The sequence below is a fragment of the Bufo bufo genome, chromosome 5 (assembly GCF_905171765.1).
Source record: "Bufo bufo chromosome 5, aBufBuf1.1, whole genome shotgun sequence".
Taxonomy (NCBI): domain Eukaryota; kingdom Metazoa; phylum Chordata; class Amphibia; order Anura; family Bufonidae; genus Bufo; species Bufo bufo.
In genome coordinates this window covers 460,795,561-460,812,689 of record NC_053393.1, presented here as the reverse complement: position 1 = coordinate 460,812,689, position 17,129 = coordinate 460,795,561, and the positions used below count along the sequence as shown (strand labels likewise).

General features: G+C 46.3%; 1 protein-coding gene and 1 long non-coding RNA gene across 2 annotated transcripts; both read right to left on the bottom strand.

Moving 5' to 3' along the window:
* Positions 1-1,806: 1,806 nt before the first annotated feature.
* On the bottom strand, positions 1,807-16,178 carry LOC121002310. Its single transcript, XR_005779281.1, has 3 exons — positions 16,036-16,178; positions 7,898-7,903; positions 1,807-1,817 (listed from the first exon to the last, which is right to left on the bottom strand). It is a non-coding gene; the product is annotated as an uncharacterized LOC121002310 (long non-coding RNA).
* LOC121002305 lies at positions 10,272-14,101 on the bottom strand. The gene is made up of 2 exons (XM_040433706.1): positions 13,198-14,101; positions 10,272-11,061 (listed from the first exon to the last, which is right to left on the bottom strand). The coding sequence occupies exons 1-2, from the start codon at positions 13,952-13,954 to the stop codon at positions 10,544-10,546; spliced, it is 1,275 nt and encodes a 424-aa protein (XP_040289640.1). The 5' UTR covers positions 13,955-14,101; the 3' UTR covers positions 10,272-10,543.
* Positions 16,179-17,129: the final 951 nt, after the last annotated feature.

Genomic DNA, 17,129 nt, shown 5'->3' with positions numbered 1-17,129 from the left:
CTCTGCGGCTGCAACACCTTCAGCTAAGTGTACAGACATTGTTGTGTACCTGATTATTTTCTGACTGGATCTGAGGTTGCCACGGTTCCCTCCATATACTGAGTAGGGCACCGGTGGCCGTGCCCCTTCCACTATTGTAGGGGTTACAGTGGTCATCAGTCTTAGGCACGTGGGCATGCCTCGTTCCGCCATTTGGATCCGGGCATGTGCTTTAGCAGCATAGGGAGAGCTTTGAGGGTCGGACAGGGGTCACTCTTTATCCTCCCTAATTTGGGTCCGGTCAGTAGCTCTTTTACTGTGTATACTATTGTTGCTCACATACAGCCGTGACAGATATCAGTCTATATGACCCCATATCTAAGCAATCTTTCCCCTTTTTCAATATTAATACAATTACAGCTTCTGTCATTGACTCAGGTAAAATAACGTCCTTCAGTGACTCAGCAATTACCTTAAAAAAACTTGGAAAAATAACGTCATCATACTTACGATCCAGGGGAAGAATTTCCCGTACAAGTTATCGCGGCCTCTAACTCCTGAAGTGAGAATTATACTTCAAGGGATTCTCTCTGTGTGTCAGTAAGAACAGGGAAAATAGGAGTCCATCCAGGAATCCATCATTTTATCCAAAGTATTATTACTAGTTTTATATATTTCTGCAAAATGTTTTAAAAAGGCTCCCCTTATTTTATCTTGGTTATCAGTAACTATACCCTCGGTTAGATGAATACTAAGTATTTCTTTTTTTTAATCCTAATTAGATATCACCTTAGCTAGGAGTTTTCCTGGACGACCAGATTCACAGAATTGTTTTTGTCCCTTGAAGAAAAGTCTCTGCTGAGCACCCTTTCTCCTCCGTTTTATTCCTAGAGAACTGATTCATCCCACATAGAGCAGCAGCTTTTAAAGCCCTCTCTTTCATCCCATACCCCCTACTTACAAATAGCCCCCTAACAAAGGCCTTAAATGCATCCCAAACCAGTTAAATGATAGCTGATTTATAATTAACATCCCAAAAATACACCATCTCTTGTTTCAAGCAATCATGGTTGTCTATTACTAATAACCAATAGGGGTTCAGTCTAAAGGAAGTTACTACCCCGTGCCTTTCATCAAGCATACAAAGCTCAAGGAATACTGGCACATGGTCCGAGAGCGACCTGGCTTCATATTTAATTTGTTTAATATAGCTCAAATATTTTTCATTTATTAAAGCCAGATCGATCCTGGACATGCAGTTCCCAGATTTAGTCAACAGGAATAGACTCTTCTCCCCCATCCTAGAAAACTCCAGGCATCTACAAATCACGCCAAGGGGGACCCCTGGTTAGATGCAAAGTGATTAGAGTCTCCGCCTGTAGAAGTTCGGTCTGTCTTGGGATGGATCACACAATTAAAATCCCCATTTACTAGGGTAAGGCAATCTGGCCGTTTTTCCATAAACAATTAAGTACATGAAAGGAGAAAGGGGGTGGAATATAGATAAAAGCTAGAATGCATGATATTCCAACAAGTTTCCCATAAAGAAAAACAAATTTCCCCTGCTTATCATTACAGGACGCCTCGCAGACAAAATTGATCTTTTTATATATAAACTGGCGTGGCTGGTGAAGATTGAATGAAATGCCTGCGAGGCCCATCCTCTATTAATCCACATTACAGCCTCTTCAGTAAAATAAGTTTCTTGCAGGATAACAGGCTGAACTGGATGGACAAATGTCTTTTTTTGGCCTTATAAATTGTTACTATGTTACTAATAAACAGACAACCACTGGTAGATGTTTCTGAACTAAGTCAAACACAGCCTGTCTTTTTAGCTTATCCCCAAGTCCCCGTACATTCCAGGTGAGAATTCTTACAGACATATAATCAGCTAATAAATTGTTAGAAAAAAAATAAAATAAAGGACCCCCTGAACCCCAACCCCCCACTTATCTATCTAAAGAGACGCATCACAACTCACCCAAAAAGAACCAACCCTACCCCCCAACCCCCCATGGTCCACCATTATCAAGAAGCAGATCTCTCCAACTAGACCATTCCTCCCCCTATCCTTAACCTACCCCCATCACAAGGATAAACAGGAGAAAATACGCCACTGCTTAAACATTATTCCAGTCCAACCAGTCTGCGACAATGGCTGGAGTATCAAAAAAATGAGTCACTCCATTAAAAATTATCCGGAAATTAGCTGGATACAGAAACAAATAGTTAATGTCTTTAGCCTGTAGGCGCTTTTTTACAGCAAAAAAACTGCATCTCTTTTCTTGAATCTCTTTCGAGAAGTCCGGAAAAAAGGACAGTTTGCTACCATTATGAACAATAGGGGGAACTCCCTGGCCATCTTTAAGATCATGTCTCTATCCCGGGAAACAAGAATCTTTGCCAGGAGAACCAGTGGGTGCATTCCAGGATTTGTTTTGCCCCTGGGAATCCGATGGGTCCTTTCTACTAAAAACAGAGGTGAGAAATGTTATTTTCTAAAGTTCTTAAGGATCAAAGACTGAATCATTCCAGCAAGGTTTTTTTCCTCTGCACCCTCAGATAGCCCCAGGATTCTCACATTAGATCGTCTGGACCTGTCTCCCAAATCCACAACTTTTTTTTGTAGGTTATTATAGTCTGTTTTCAAAATGGCAATTTTCAGATTTTAATGCTTTTGATTCATACTCCAGGGAGCCCACAGATTTTTTTATAACCAAAACTCTATCTCGTATCTTAGTTATGTCATCTCTTATTAAAGACAAGTCCGACTGGACTACACCCAGCTGGCATGCAATATCTTGTATCACCCTTCCATTATTTTTGACCGTGACTAGAATCTCCTCTAATGTAGAGGGGTCTACCATAGGAATATCCACTTCCTTCTTCCGGTGTAAGCCCAGCAGTGTTTTTTTTTTATGTTGCATCCTGCTTCCCTTTTTGTCCTGTTCTTGTATTTACATTTGGCGATTTCAATAACTGATCAATTTTTACGGACTCTGCAGATCTCTGACCGGTTTTAGACAGTGAAAGGTCCATTGACCGCCTATTCTGTTTAGGGCTCGTTTTCTTCAGCTTCTCCCCTTTTCTTTTTCCCCTTTTCTTCTCCTTGTATTAATTCCAAATACGTATTGCTCTTTTAAAGGGAGACCAACTTCAAGTCCTGTTATTATGTTTTTTCAAAGCATTCCAAAGTTATTACCGCACAAAGTGACACAACAGATTTACATTTATATCTGGAACAGGTCCACCTAGCTTTTCTGCTGCCTGAGGTAAAAAATTAAATTACCCCCCCGCATACATACACACACAAACACATTGCCACTGTTTTAGATTTACAATGTCCATGTCAGAAAATGTAGAGCAAATGCTGTATATGTTGCAGAATTTTCCTTAAGATCTGGCCTTAGATTTTAGACTTTGCAATGCAAAGTGTAAAATCTGCGGTCAGATTTGGGAAAGGCTCCATAGCAAAACCCAACATAGAAGGCTGAAAGCTGACTGCAGAGTTTGTAAAATTAGAATGAATCAAAAGGCAAACTGATCAACAAAGAGTTAAAAGTACAGTACTGTCAGTGAAATAAGTAACACTCCAAGTACTGAAGTTGCCTTTATTATTAATTTAAAAGCATCAAAACCTAGACATTGAAGCAACTAGTCATATGACAAATGACAGAAACTGTGCTGTGCTATACTGTGCTGTCCCTGGGATCTGCTACAGTGTAATCAACATCAAATTGGCATGATCATCACTTGCAGCAGTTCCAGGTTCCCTGATCCCATTCCATATCCCTATACCTCTCTCCCATGCATCCCCCTCCCCCTATGCACTTTTGGCGGATGCACGTTTTTTCCAAGGCTTCCTCCAACTTTTCTATGTGCATCCTGTGGCCGCTGATCACTGATCAGTGACGCACATCACTGTACTGCTTCTGTGCTAAATTTTTGGCCCAGGTAGTGAGCAACATGGCTCATCTTTCAATGCTGAAACTAGAGATCAGCAAAATTTGGGAAAATTTTATTTGGCAGCTTTGCCAAAGTACTATAAAAGTTTTGATTCATTCTGAATTAACTTGTCACAAATAGCTATAAATCAGGTATTCCCAGGCCACTCTGCCTTAGGCCTCTTTCACATGAGCGATACGGATTGGCTCAGGATGCATCATTTTGCAAGCAAGTTCAGTGTTGAGGAACGGTTGAGACGTATGCATATATATGCATGCATGCCTGCACGTGCGGGCATGTATGGTATATATGTGCATACCTTAACCCAGGGCTGGGCAACCTGCGGCCCTCCAGCTGTTGTAAAACTACAACTCCCAGTATGCCCAGTCTGCCTACAGCTATCAGCCTACAGCAGGGCATGATGGGATTTGTAGTTTTACAACAGCTGGAGGGCCGCAGTTTGCCCATCCCTGCCTTAACCACAGCATCATGGGACGATGTGCGCAAATGTGCCCAGCATCTGCGCACGTCTGCCCATGGTGATCCCCAGGGGCTCATGGTGGCCCCTGTGGGAAATATGTACCCCCTGGGAGCCGGGCCCCCTTATAATGTAGGGGCTTGTGCCCCCTTATAATGTAGGGGCTTGTGCCCCCTTATAATGTAGGGGCTTGTGCCCCCTTATAATGTAGGGGCTTGTGCCCCCTCATATAATAATGTGCCCCCTTATAATGTAGGGGCTTGTGGCCCCTTATAATGTAGGTGCTTGTGCCCCCTTATGTAGGGGCTTGTGCCTCCTTATATATATGTGCCCCTATACAGTTATATAGGAGGGCTTATTCCTGCCCCTATGTGAATAATGTCCGTTCATATATGCTTATAGATGTGCCCCAAGCATCTATGGGCATATATGGCCGGAATCCCGCTCATATGCGCCTGCTGGGTGGGTGGAGGAGACCGACAGTTGGACAATTATGTCCAGCGTCGGCCTCTACAAAGGACAGAGGATCAAAAAGATTCTCTGCCCTTTGTCACCATCTCCGGCAGCGCTGGAGATGGTATGCCTAACAGGCAGGGCGGTAAAACTGGCGCGAGCACTGCAGGGTTTAAATACCCCAGCAGCACTGCGCTCGGGCAGTTCGGCACCCCCCCCCTGAAGGTGAGCGCATCCAGCGCTGAGAGATCGGCACCCCCCCCCCCCCCCTGAAGATGAGCGGATCCGGTGCTCAGAACGGGACCCCTCCATACAGGAGAGCGCAGGCAGCGATGTGCTGCGCTCTGAAGAAATGACCGGCCACCCCCACAGAGAGGAGAGAGAGAGAGCAGGCAGCCCTGAGCCCTGCACCCGGAACAAGAGCTGAGAAGAGTTGGAGAGCCCAGAGCAGTTGAGCCCAGAGCAGCCCAGAGGAGGAGAGCAGAAGTTATACAGTCTAAGTATTGCTTTCCCTGTTCTGCCTCCTCCTTAACCCTTGCTGCCCTGAACCCCTAATCCTTTCACCCTGGGATCTCACTGCCCCCTGCCATTAACCCCTTCCCAGCAGTCCCCCAGTGGACCCTGTAATCCCAGCAGCATTGCTGTTGCCCTTAACCTCTGCCCTGACACCCCTGCAGTCTGCCCTGTCCTGTCCCTGCAGAGCATTCTGCATTAACCCCTTCAATGCCCTGCTCTGCCCTGACACCCCTGCAGTCTGCCCTGCAAGTCCCTGCAGAGCCCTGACTGTTAACCCCTTCAATGCCCTGCTCTGCCCTGCAAGTCCCTGCAGAGCATTAACCTCTGCATTGCCCTGTCCCTGCAGAGCCCTGACCATTAACCCCTCCCTGCTACTGCTGCCCTGTTAACCCTTACCATACCAGGGGTTAACCCTTTCTTGGGTTACCCCTTGCCCGGCCTTTCCCAGAACCCTGTGTTCCTTGGCCTGCAGTTATAAACCCCTGCTGAGCCACCATTGTGTTTAACCCCTTTTACCCCGTAAGGATAGTATATTGTCAGGCGGGTGGGTTACTGATATTTGTGAGTATGCGAATGTATTATTGTAATGTATAGATAGTATGTGGGGTGGAATTTGGGATTGTGTAGTGTAGTTAGGCTTGTATTGTGTTTATTGTAGTACTGTTTCTGTACTGCGGTGTGTACGTCTATATGTATATATATTCATATCCATTGATCTATGAATATATATAGATATAACGTATTGCTAGACTGATATAATTGTATTGTGTAATAAATATTCCTTATTGTTCATAATGCAGTGTATGGTGTTTTTAGTAGTCGCCGCCGTAGTATAGTGATAGTAAGGCGCATGCAGCTAGCTTAGTGATTAGTGTAAAGCATAGCGAAGGTATTGTTGTTATATAAAGGCATAAATGGGCGGAGTTATCAATAGACGGCTCCTCCCATTTATGAATATTAATTATCGATATTTGAATAAATATTGGTGATTATTATTCCCCCTTTACATTCAGTCAGTTTTATCTGGGATTGCATTCAGTTTTTTCTGCGTGGGTGCAATGCGCTTTGTCGCGTTTTTCACGTGCTTGATAAAAAACAGAAGGTTTACAAACATCTCTTAGCAACCATCAGTGAAAAACGCATTGCATCCTGACTTGCTTCCAGATACAATGCGTTTTTCACTGAAGCCCCGTACACTTCTATGGGGCCAGAGCTGCGTGAAAAACGCAGAATATAGCACATGCTGAGTTTTTCACGCAATACAGAACTGATGCGTGAAAAAAAAAGCTCATGTGCACAGACCCATTGAAATAAATGGGTCAGGATTCAGTGCGGGTGCTATGGGTTCGCGTCATGCAAACTCGTGTTTGTGTGGAAGGGGCCTTAGGGTACGTCCACACGGAGCAGCTTTGCTGAGGGCGAGTTGCAGCCATGCTGCAGTGAAGAACCGTATTGCCTATTAGCCCAGAGCTGCTTTTTATTTAAGGCCACACTGTCTAGTCCTTCTTCATTGTTAATGGCTGCTGCACCTTTAAACAGGGGCTGTTGTTGGTATGGGGTTTGGCTGGTTATATGCATATTACTGCTGTTCTGGCTGCCAGTCTCCTGTAGGTTATTTGACAGTAAATACTGAATATTAATTAGCTCTGGCACACACACTTCTCCATCCCCAGCGCTCTCCTGCCCTCCTGTGGGAGCCCTTATTCTGCCATCTGCTTTTCCTCTTTTTCCACATCATCTAACATCAATGAGAATATGTCATCAGAAACATCCAGCTCCTCCTCTCTCTGCATCTTTCTGACTTTTCTAGGACATGAAGACTTTGAAGGATGATTTGGAAGAAGCAAAGTCAGCAAAAGATGAGGATGTTCATCATTAAGACCCTAAGGGGTGCAGACTGGATGGTATTGGTTGGCATGATGGCAGTGGAATAATAAAGGCTTCCATCTTATTGGTATTGCATTACATTATGGCTGATGTAGGAATAAGTAAATGTAGGAATGAATAAATAAAACTGACGCAGAATAAGTCTCTCTGCACTCTCCCTGCAGTCTCCCTGCACTCTCCCTCTCCAATGTTCTATTAATAATTTTCAGCAACACTGTCCCTAAAACAATGGCGGAGACCGTTACGGGATGAGGGTTTTATAGGGCTGTGACATCACAGCAGATGACTATCTGCGGATTGGCTGGCTGTATAGCATGATGGGTAATCTTGTGTTCCCGGGCTTGTCTCCTCTACACTTAGTTTAACTTTGTAACACGTGGAGCCGCCATTTTAGGAAAACCTGATTTGTTACCATGAAGCGTGAAAAAATTCGGATCCGTTGTGAATCAAAGTTTTGCTAAACTTCAGACCGAATTCTGCTTTGAATGCCTTGCTTCGCTCAACACTAGCTGAAAGCTACAGTGCTGTGAAGAAGTATCACCTGTAGTCCTTCAGCGTGTTCACAAAGACTGGATTAAACACACCTGACACAATGGTGGGCTCATTGAACATGTTATGTAAAGCACTTTAGGAAACGTTGACCTTGCTTATCTAATAAACAGGTAAAGATACTTCAAAACTGACACATCTACTGTGTTTTTGAGTTTTTTGGTTTTTTTTGCTGTAGGAAATACTACTTTTTTTTATTTGTAACTACATTTTAGCTTAATCTTTTTTCTTTTTTTCTTTCCCCTAAATTGAATGTCAAATTAATTACAACACATTGACATGTAGAAGCTCTATATACACACTTCTCTGAATAAATAAAAGTAATACACACTTTATGTGTTTAATATATTTGCATTGCAAAATGTTACAATCATCCGTGGGGAGGCAAATTTCCATTGCCTCAGGTACAGATACAGCCAGCAAGGAAAAAGAAGATCCTGCATTCTTCTTGTCCTCTTCTTCATCATCATCTACTGACGAGGAACCCTCAAGAAAGCAACCCAGGAAAACAGCTGAGGCATACACCCAGAGAGATCCCATATGGAGATGTTTTTTACCACACTCCAATTTACTGTATAGCCATGAGCAGGGCACAATTTAAAGCAATTATTTTTTTGGATGCACAATGCCCGCCACAAAATGGCCCAAGATTTGACCTTCTAGAATTAGGACAGTTCTCGACCACTTTAGCACCAAGTTTGGTGTAAATCGCAAAAAAAAAAAAACACAGGTGTACATGTACATGAATTCCTAATACATTTGAAAGGGAGAATACAATTCCCTAAATAGTCAATACCTACCCAGCAAAAGTACTGTATGGCATTAAAATGTATAAACTGTGCAAGAGTACCTCTGGGTACATTTCCTCCATACTAGAAGTTGGTGGGAAAATAGTGTGGGACTTAGTGCACTCACTACTGTACCAGGGCTACCACCTCTATGTGGATAACTATTACACCAGCATAACCCTGTTTAAGTCCCTATTGTACCTTGTGGCACTGCACGCAAAAATCAGAGGCCTCCCTAGAACCCCACTCGGGCAATCAAAGGATGACAACAGGGCTCTTTGCAATAAGAACACGTTCTTTGTTAAGTACAAAGACAAGGCAACTGCATGTACTGACCACAGTTCATGGTAATGGCAGCTCTTCTGCCCCTGTACGTGTCGAAGAGGCTTTATTCAGACAGGGAATGGGACCTTCTTTTTTGGGATAGCCGGGGGTCAAAGTAGTCATACCCCACTGATCAGATAGTTATCCCCTATCAATTGTTTGCAGGACTCCGCACTTTCTGTAGAGCAGTTTCCCCATAGACTATGGTGCAAATTGTGCATACAAATCTGCACTTTTTCCAGGTAGCCTAAAGCCTCAGACTGCAGACAACTGACACACCTCACACAAACTCCTGTCTCTCTGCCTGGAAAAACGACACAAACAGCCAAGTTTTTGTGGGTGAAAGGTCGGTCACAGCTTTATTCTTATTTTAGCTCAATCCTTTAAGAATAACCCAACAATAACTGCCCGGCCCAAAGCCGGTCCTCGGAGTGCGAGAAGCGCTATGCCACACCAAACATTGGTGCGCAAGTCCGCCTTCCCCTCCGCTGTAACTTTTGTCATCCTCCGACCTCCAGCTGTGACTTGAATCAGAACTGAAAAGACAATACAAAAACATCGTAACAATAACCAAAGGGAGGGAGGGTGGGAAGCTTCCTTCCAGAGGTGCCGGAAACTGAGAGGCAGGACACAGGGATGACCCTCCTTTTTATTAACTCTAAGGGGTGGTGACTTCACCTATTACCCTGCCCCCCCAAGGGAGGGGGGGAGCGAGCACTTACCAGCTATGTTCCTACAGCAGGACGACAGTGGGAATTAACTCCCAAACTGCCAGCAGTGTCTGCAGTCCGGCGCGCCTGCGTTATACACTGTGGCGCTGGTAGACTGCAGACAACTGACACACCTCACACAAACTCCTGTCTCTCTGCCTGGAAAAACGACACAAACAGCCAAGTTTTTGTGGGTGAAAGGTCGGTCACAGCTTTATTCTTATTTTAGCTCAATCCTTTAAGAATAACCCAACAATAACTGCCCGGCCCAAAGCCGGTCCCCGGAGTGCGAGAAGCGCTATGCCACACCAAACATTGGTGCGCAAGTCCGCCTTCCCCTCCGCTGTAACTTTTGTCATCCTCCGACCTCCACGGAGGAGCCCGTGTAACTCTACACGGCGCTCCGACCCCCACCCAACAAAAACAAGGCTTGCTCAACACCATCCTGTAGGCAGGGAGGAAAATATCTAAACCGATATCATTAAGGTGCACACCATCGGGCCGCATCAAACGCTGGTTGTTTTTTTTTTTTTTTTTTGTGGGATAAATTGTATTAATAGCCTGGAAGGAGTTTTGAACCCATGAACATTGCATGCAAAGCAAGTGTCTTACCACTGAGCTATAGCTCTAGACAATCATCTCTGACCACACAATAATGACTTCAGGAAAGAAAGTTGGAATTCTTTCTAAATCTGCTCTAATGAGGGTAATGAGCTCCGCTACTATAAGCAAGCAGAGGTCATTACCCCCAGCATGGATCGCAAGGATCACAGGGGGGCGTGCCAATGTGCTGAGGTGAACCGATTCCGGCAAAACCTGCGACCAGCGAAGGCCACGGATGCCACGCCAAATGACTTCCACATTCCGGAAACCCAAGCTCCGACCGCCGGGTCTTGTTTCAGCTCTCTGATCTAGGTTGCCGAGACTGGGCAAGCCGGGCCGGGGATGCGATATAACGACACACTAGAACCCCGGCCAAAAATGTCTGTTTTTGACCGGCGGAGGCGAATGCGCACCAAGGAATCTGTAATAAGGACATCATCTTGCAAAACACCACCTGGCCGGAACTTGGTCGGGGGGAGGAGCTCGCTTATCCGAAAAGCCCCGAAAAACGCCAGGCAACCCAATAACCTAAAATAAAAGCTAACCCCGGCTAAGCGGCGTTGGATAACCGCCGCCGAAACGCCTGCTTCCCTTGCCTGCAAAATAAAGTCGATGGTTATGCGCAGCCGATCCGACACTGAGGAATGGACCGGATGAGTCCCTGCTAGCGCTACCCAGCCAGCCCAGGCCTTACCATAACCCGTCCAGGTCCTAGGAGCCACTGAGGCTCTAATGAGAGGCATCAATCGTTCAGCGGGATGTCCCAGAGATGGGCCGGGCCCATGGATCCGTCCGGTGAAGCTGCTGGCACTAGGGTCCGGAACTCCTGCCAATGGAAGCGAGAAAGCGCATCAGCAGAACTGTTAAGGGTACCTGGAACATGAGAGGCACGAAAATAAATATTATCCTGCAAACATCTCAACACCAGGTGGCGCAACATCGCCAAAACAGGGGGGGATGAGGAAGACAACCGGTTAATGCAATGAACAACAGACATATTATCCGTCCAAAAACATACCCGCCTATTTTGTAGCGAGGGACCCCATAATTCAATGGCCACAATAATGGGAAAAAATTCCAACAAAGTAATATTGGAACAAAGGCCCGCTGCGCGCCACTCTTGAGGCCAAGGGGATGCGCACCATTGGGTACCTAGGATGGCCAAAACCGGCAGAACCCGCCGCGTCAGTAAACAGAGACAGGTCGTGGCTGGAAATTTCCGAGAGCTGCCAGCACGTATGGCCGTTATAAGAAAACAGAAAACTGCGCCACACCTGAAGGTCCTGTTTAAGTTTGCGCGTTAAGCGTACATGGTGCCGCGGGTTAGTGATGCCCCGAGTCGCCAAGGACAAACGCCTGGAAAAAACTCTGCCCATCGGCATGACACGGCACGCAAAAACAAGGAGACCCAGTAGGGACTGCAACTGCTTGAGCGTGACAGATTTAACAGAGCAAAAACCTTCAATAAGTGCTAACAGCTTGGCAAGCTTATCACAAGGGAGCCGGAAAACCATAGCTAGTAAATCAATTTCAATGCCTAAGAACACAATGTTGGTGGACGGGCCTACCGTTTTATCAGGAGACAGGGGGACCCCGAATCTGGACATTAGGAAACAGACAGTGTCTAACAGGAACTTACACTTGGGGGAATCACCTGAGGGCTATGAACAAGAAGTCATCTAAATAATGAATTATGGAACTAGACCCCGTCTCAAACCTGACGACCCATTCCAAGAACGAACTGAACAATTCAAAGAAGTAACAAGACATTGCGCATCCCATGGGCAACCGGGTGTCATAATAGTAGCAATTATCAACCATGCAGACTAGCAGATGGTAACAATCCGGGTGCACCGGGAGAAGGCGGAAGGCGGACTCAATGTCTGACTTTAACAATAAGGCACCCCGGCCTGCCGCTCTCAGTAAAGAGACAGCCCTGTCAAAGGAAACATAAGAGACTGTAGCGTCCTCCTTAGAAATACCGTCATTAACAGACTCGCCTTTGGGGAAGGACAAGTGATGGATAAGTCTAAAACTACCTGGCTCCCGCTTCGGTACCAGGCCCAATGGAGAAACCCGGATATTATCAAAAGGAGGGGACGGAAGCCCTTTTATTGGGGTAGAGCTCTAACCATGGGGACATCTCTGCTACACTCACTGGGCTCTTTTGCGGTAGAGGAAGCATTGGATCTGGCCGGCTGCTGTCTAGGGCATCGAATGGCCGAATGGGATCCCCCACAGATGGAACACTCATGTTTGAATTTACATAGGGCGAAGAACCTGCAGTGGCCTTCGTTATACAGCCAGCAGGATCCTGGCCTGCGGATTGACACCGGCCCCTGACCACTGGAAGTGAGGCCGGGGGCCGCTGACTGAAAGGGCACAGATTTTTGTGACAGCATCAGTCGCAACCAGAGGTCTGTGGATTTGACACCCCAACCGATATCCGGCTGCAGTGCCAAACGCCTACGGAACTCCTCGTCGTAGCGCCACCAGGCAGAACCGCCGTGGGACTTATAGGCGCTATAAACAGATTCCAAATACAGAAATAATTCACCGCAGAGCTCTGGGTGCCTCTGTGCCATAACATGACCTAAGACCGAGAAGGCCTGTAGCCAGTTACCCATGGTGCGCGCCACTTTGGGCCGGCGATCGGTAAACCTGTCTGAATTGGGGAGCCGCTCTTTATCTATCGTATGCTGGTCTACAGTAACTAATGACCAGATGTCTATGTATTGGTTAGACCAAATTTTCTCCTTAGTGTCCATGTCCAAGTGCGCCCCCAAAGGAGACAGGCCGCAAAACAGCGATTCTTTATGATCACCTGCCCTAGGCGGGGCAGCAGGAGGGGGCTTACCTGCAGCAGCATTACTCCCGTCCAAGTGCGACAATAAAGATTTAAGTACCGGGACCAACTGGGGACCCAAAGAGGCCCCCCAAGCCCCCGTAAAATTCAACTCACCGGTAGTAGAAGGACCTGGAGGTTCCACTGGGGCGATTGGAGGATTCGGATCCTGCACCGCGCTGGCCCGGCTGGCCCCGCGAGAAGCCCGTGCAGCAGATGAATGGGCACCCCTTCTGCGTTGTGAATGAGACCTGCCAGCGGTATCGCTGCAGGAGCTGACCTCCGTTGATGAAGGTGACCGCCAGCGAGACGATCTGGAGCGGGCACTTCTGTGGGACCGCCGCGCAGACCGTGACCGATGACGGGAACAACGTTGATGACAAGCTGCCGACCTGCGCCGGTAACGGCGGACGGATACATCAGGTGAGTTTGAAGATGAGCGCCGTCTGGAATTGGGACGTTCCCCCATATGCGCAATAGCGGCAGGGACCCCAGTAGGGGGACCTAAATGTGCCATAAGCGATGAGGAAGTGGTGGGATTGGCTACAATAAAGTCAGGCAGGGTGGCCTGAGGGATTGGGGGGTTGGAGGGGTGGGCTGGCAGGGGCATTAGTGCAACTGTTGGCACTCCCAGGAGCCTGTACCTCGGTAGAGGGGGCATCCCTGGGCTCATCTGCAGATGACACATTAGAATTTCTATTGCCCATAATCCCAGGGGTGACAGTCTGCAGCAGGGAGCTGCGGAGAGAGGAGCTTGCCTGCCAGGGAGCGGGAAACTGCTGAGTACTGGAGGGGGGCGGGGCCACAGACCACGCTGCCGGAAGCACTGACTGCACTCCGGCCAGCTCTCTGGAAACATCGCTACCCCGCTCATTAACACAGGTGAGCGCAGCTGTATGCTGCGCTGCAGGGACCTGGGATGCCTGGGCACTCAGTGCCAGAGTGGGGGCAGAGATCACAGCAGATGTGTGCACACTAGCCCTGTTACTAGGCACTAGCTCGGGCAAGGGGACAGAGGAAGCTCGGGGGTTAATGAAAGAAGCAGGGGGCGGGAGACCAGAACGTGCTGCCGGCCGAGCTGATAACACTCCTGCACACACGCTGGAGGCTGCGCCCCCCCCGCTTTGAACCTCTCACACGTGGAGGAGGGAGGGAGGGAGAGCTGAGTCTGGCTGGGGCTCTAGTACGCCGTTTAGGGCGGCCAGAAACTAAAGAGTCCCCTGCAGGCATAGCAGGAGGGGGCTCTCCTGCAAGCCAGCAATGAGGGATGTTAGGAAAGCTGGGTTCTCCTGGACTCTAGCAGCTAGGGCTGCCAGGAGGGCTCTGTCGTCGGCCATACCTTGTTAGGAAGCTTCCTTCCAGAGGTGCCGGAAACTGAGAGGCAGGACACAGGGATGACCCTCCTTTTTATTAACTCTAAGGGGTGGTGACTTCACCTATTACCCTGCCCCCCCAAGGGAGGGGGGGAGCGAGCACTTACCAGCTATGTTCCTACAGCAGGACGACAGTGGGAATTAACTCCCAAACTGCCAGCAGTGTCTGCAGTCCGGCGCGCCTGCGTTATACACTGTGGCGCTGGTATTCACACATCAGTGTTTTGGTCAGTGATTTCCATCAGTGATTGTGAAAACCAGGATTTGAGCTATACAGACATAAGGTATAATGGAAAGATCTGCACCGGTTTTGTGTTTAGAGCCACATCTGGTTTTGACTCAAAATCAGTGATGAAAATCAATGACTGAACATGACTGTGTGAATGAGGCATAAGTGTACCAGAACATGGTGCAGATTTGTATGCAGAAAATCTGCATGAAATCCGCACAATAAAATGCACATACAGATGCATTTACACGGCCGTGCCCATTCTGCGGACCACAAACAGTGGATCCGCAAAACACAGACACGAACCGTGTGCATTTCGCATTGCGTTGTGGACACATGGAATTCTGTGTGTCTTAGATAAGCATATTGTGGCCAAAGATAGTACATGTCCTATCTTTTGCAGTATGGCCACATGGACCCAGAAGCACATGGAAGCCCTTCTGCAAAACGGACACCGCTACAGTATGTGGAGTGCACTCTTAATTTGCTCTATTTATCTTTTTTTTTGTGTGTTTTTAATGCGTTTTTTTTTTTTTATGATTTTTGCGCAGATATTCTGTTTATGTAAACAACCCCATTGAAGTCTATGGTGAAAACCTCTCTACAGAAGGTGCAGAATCACACAAACAAATGACATGCTGCAGACTTTAAAAAGCGAAGTATACATGAGATTTGTCAAATTCACTTTTCTGGTACTATATTATGCACCGCATGCAAATCTGTGCAGAAAAGCTGCACGTAATCCAAATTGTGTGCAGGTATTCTACATTGTGTGTAGGTACCCTAAGGTTCAGGCTTTCTACTACATTTTATTTCATGTTAGGGTTCGCACTTGCGTTATGGCATTCCATTATAGGATCAGTTTATAACGGAATATAACGGAATTCCAGGACGGAATGCAAAACAGAAGCCTTTAAGACGCATTCCGTTTTGATCCGTCACAATAGAAGTCTTTGGGCAAGCATAACGGACCCGTCTGCAACTTGTACCTCCCATTAAAATGAATGGGAGTTTTTTTAGAGGCTTTTTTGCACAGATTCCACATGAAAAACAGAGCCAAAATACATCACGTGAACGGGTTTAGATTCCAAGGCTAGTAAATAAGTCAGCTGTATAGCAATTAAGTATCCATACATACATGTCAGTGGATGACGCTCACAGCTAAGCCCCTAACACAGAGGTGATAATGTGAAACTGGTAGTTAGAAATGATGTGTCATGGAGCCTGAGAGACTGAGGTCATTTTACACTGTAACTTTATTCAAGCTACAGTTAGCATCCTGCAGTCATCATTCTTAGGGCTCATGCACACAACCCTATGTATTTCCGCAAAAAACAAATCCACAAAAAATACGGATGACATCCATGTGCATTCAGTATTTTCGGAATGAAACAGCTGGCCACTAATAGAACAGTCAAATCCTTGTCCTTAATGCGGACAATTATAGGACATGTTCCATTTTTTTGCGGAACAGACATGTGGACATACAGAAAGGGAATCCAATTTTTTTGTGGACCCATTGAAATGAATGGTTCCGCATACGGTCCGCAAAAAAAATGGAATAGACACGGAAAGAAAATACATTTGTGTGCATGAGCCCTTATATTTTTTTCAATGCCTGAGGTGGCTCAGGCCGGCACTGCTCCCTTGTTATGGGAGCACAAGCTTTAGCTGCTCCTAGTAGGGGACTTCATGGGATCTCTGTAAGGGCATAATTGAGGTGACTGGTAGCATGTATTCAGGGCTGAATCAACAATGGCGCATGTGGAGCATGGCACTTGTGCAGTGTCCCACTAACCACGTGGGTACTGAAAAGTTGTAGTGTTATGCTTTGTACACTTTATATAACCTGTTTAATGCTGCAGTGCATCTTTATGCATAATCCCTGCCTACAGGTGTGTTAGATTCCATTGCATTGAGCCTACCACTAGGGGGAGACAATACATCCCATATATAGCCCAGCTCAGGCCTAGTTAGTGTGTCTTTACAGGGAGTGCAGAATTATTAGGCAAGTTGTATTTTTGAGGATTAATTTTATTATTGAACAACAACCATGTTCTCAATGAACCCAAAAAACTCATTAATATCAAAGCTGAATATTTTTGGAAGTAGTTTTTAGTTTGTTTTTAGTTTTAGCTATTTTAGGGGGATATCTGTGTGTGCAGGTGACTATTACTGTGCATAATTATTAGGCAACTTAACAAAAAACAAATATATACCCATTTCAATTATTTATTTTTACCAGTGAAACCAATATAACATCTCAACATTCACAAATATACATTTCTGACATTCAAAAACAAAACAAAAACAAATCAGTGACCAATATAGCCACCTTTCTTTGCAAGGAGACTCAAAAGCCTGCCATCCATGGATTCTGTCAGTGTTTTGATCTGTTCACCATCAACATTGCGTGCAGCAGCAACCACAGCCTCCCAGACACTGTT

Bases quoted from the DNA above. Each gene is read 5' to 3' on its own strand.
- LOC121002305 (XM_040433706.1), bottom strand. From the start codon at position 13,954: ATGAGCGGGGTAGCGATGTTTCCAGAGAGCTGGCCGGAGTGCAGTCAG. The intron at 11,062-13,197 runs GTGAGTTGAATT...TTCCATTGGCAG, and splicing joins TCCAGGTCCTTCTACTACCG to GAGTTCCGGACCCTAGTGCC.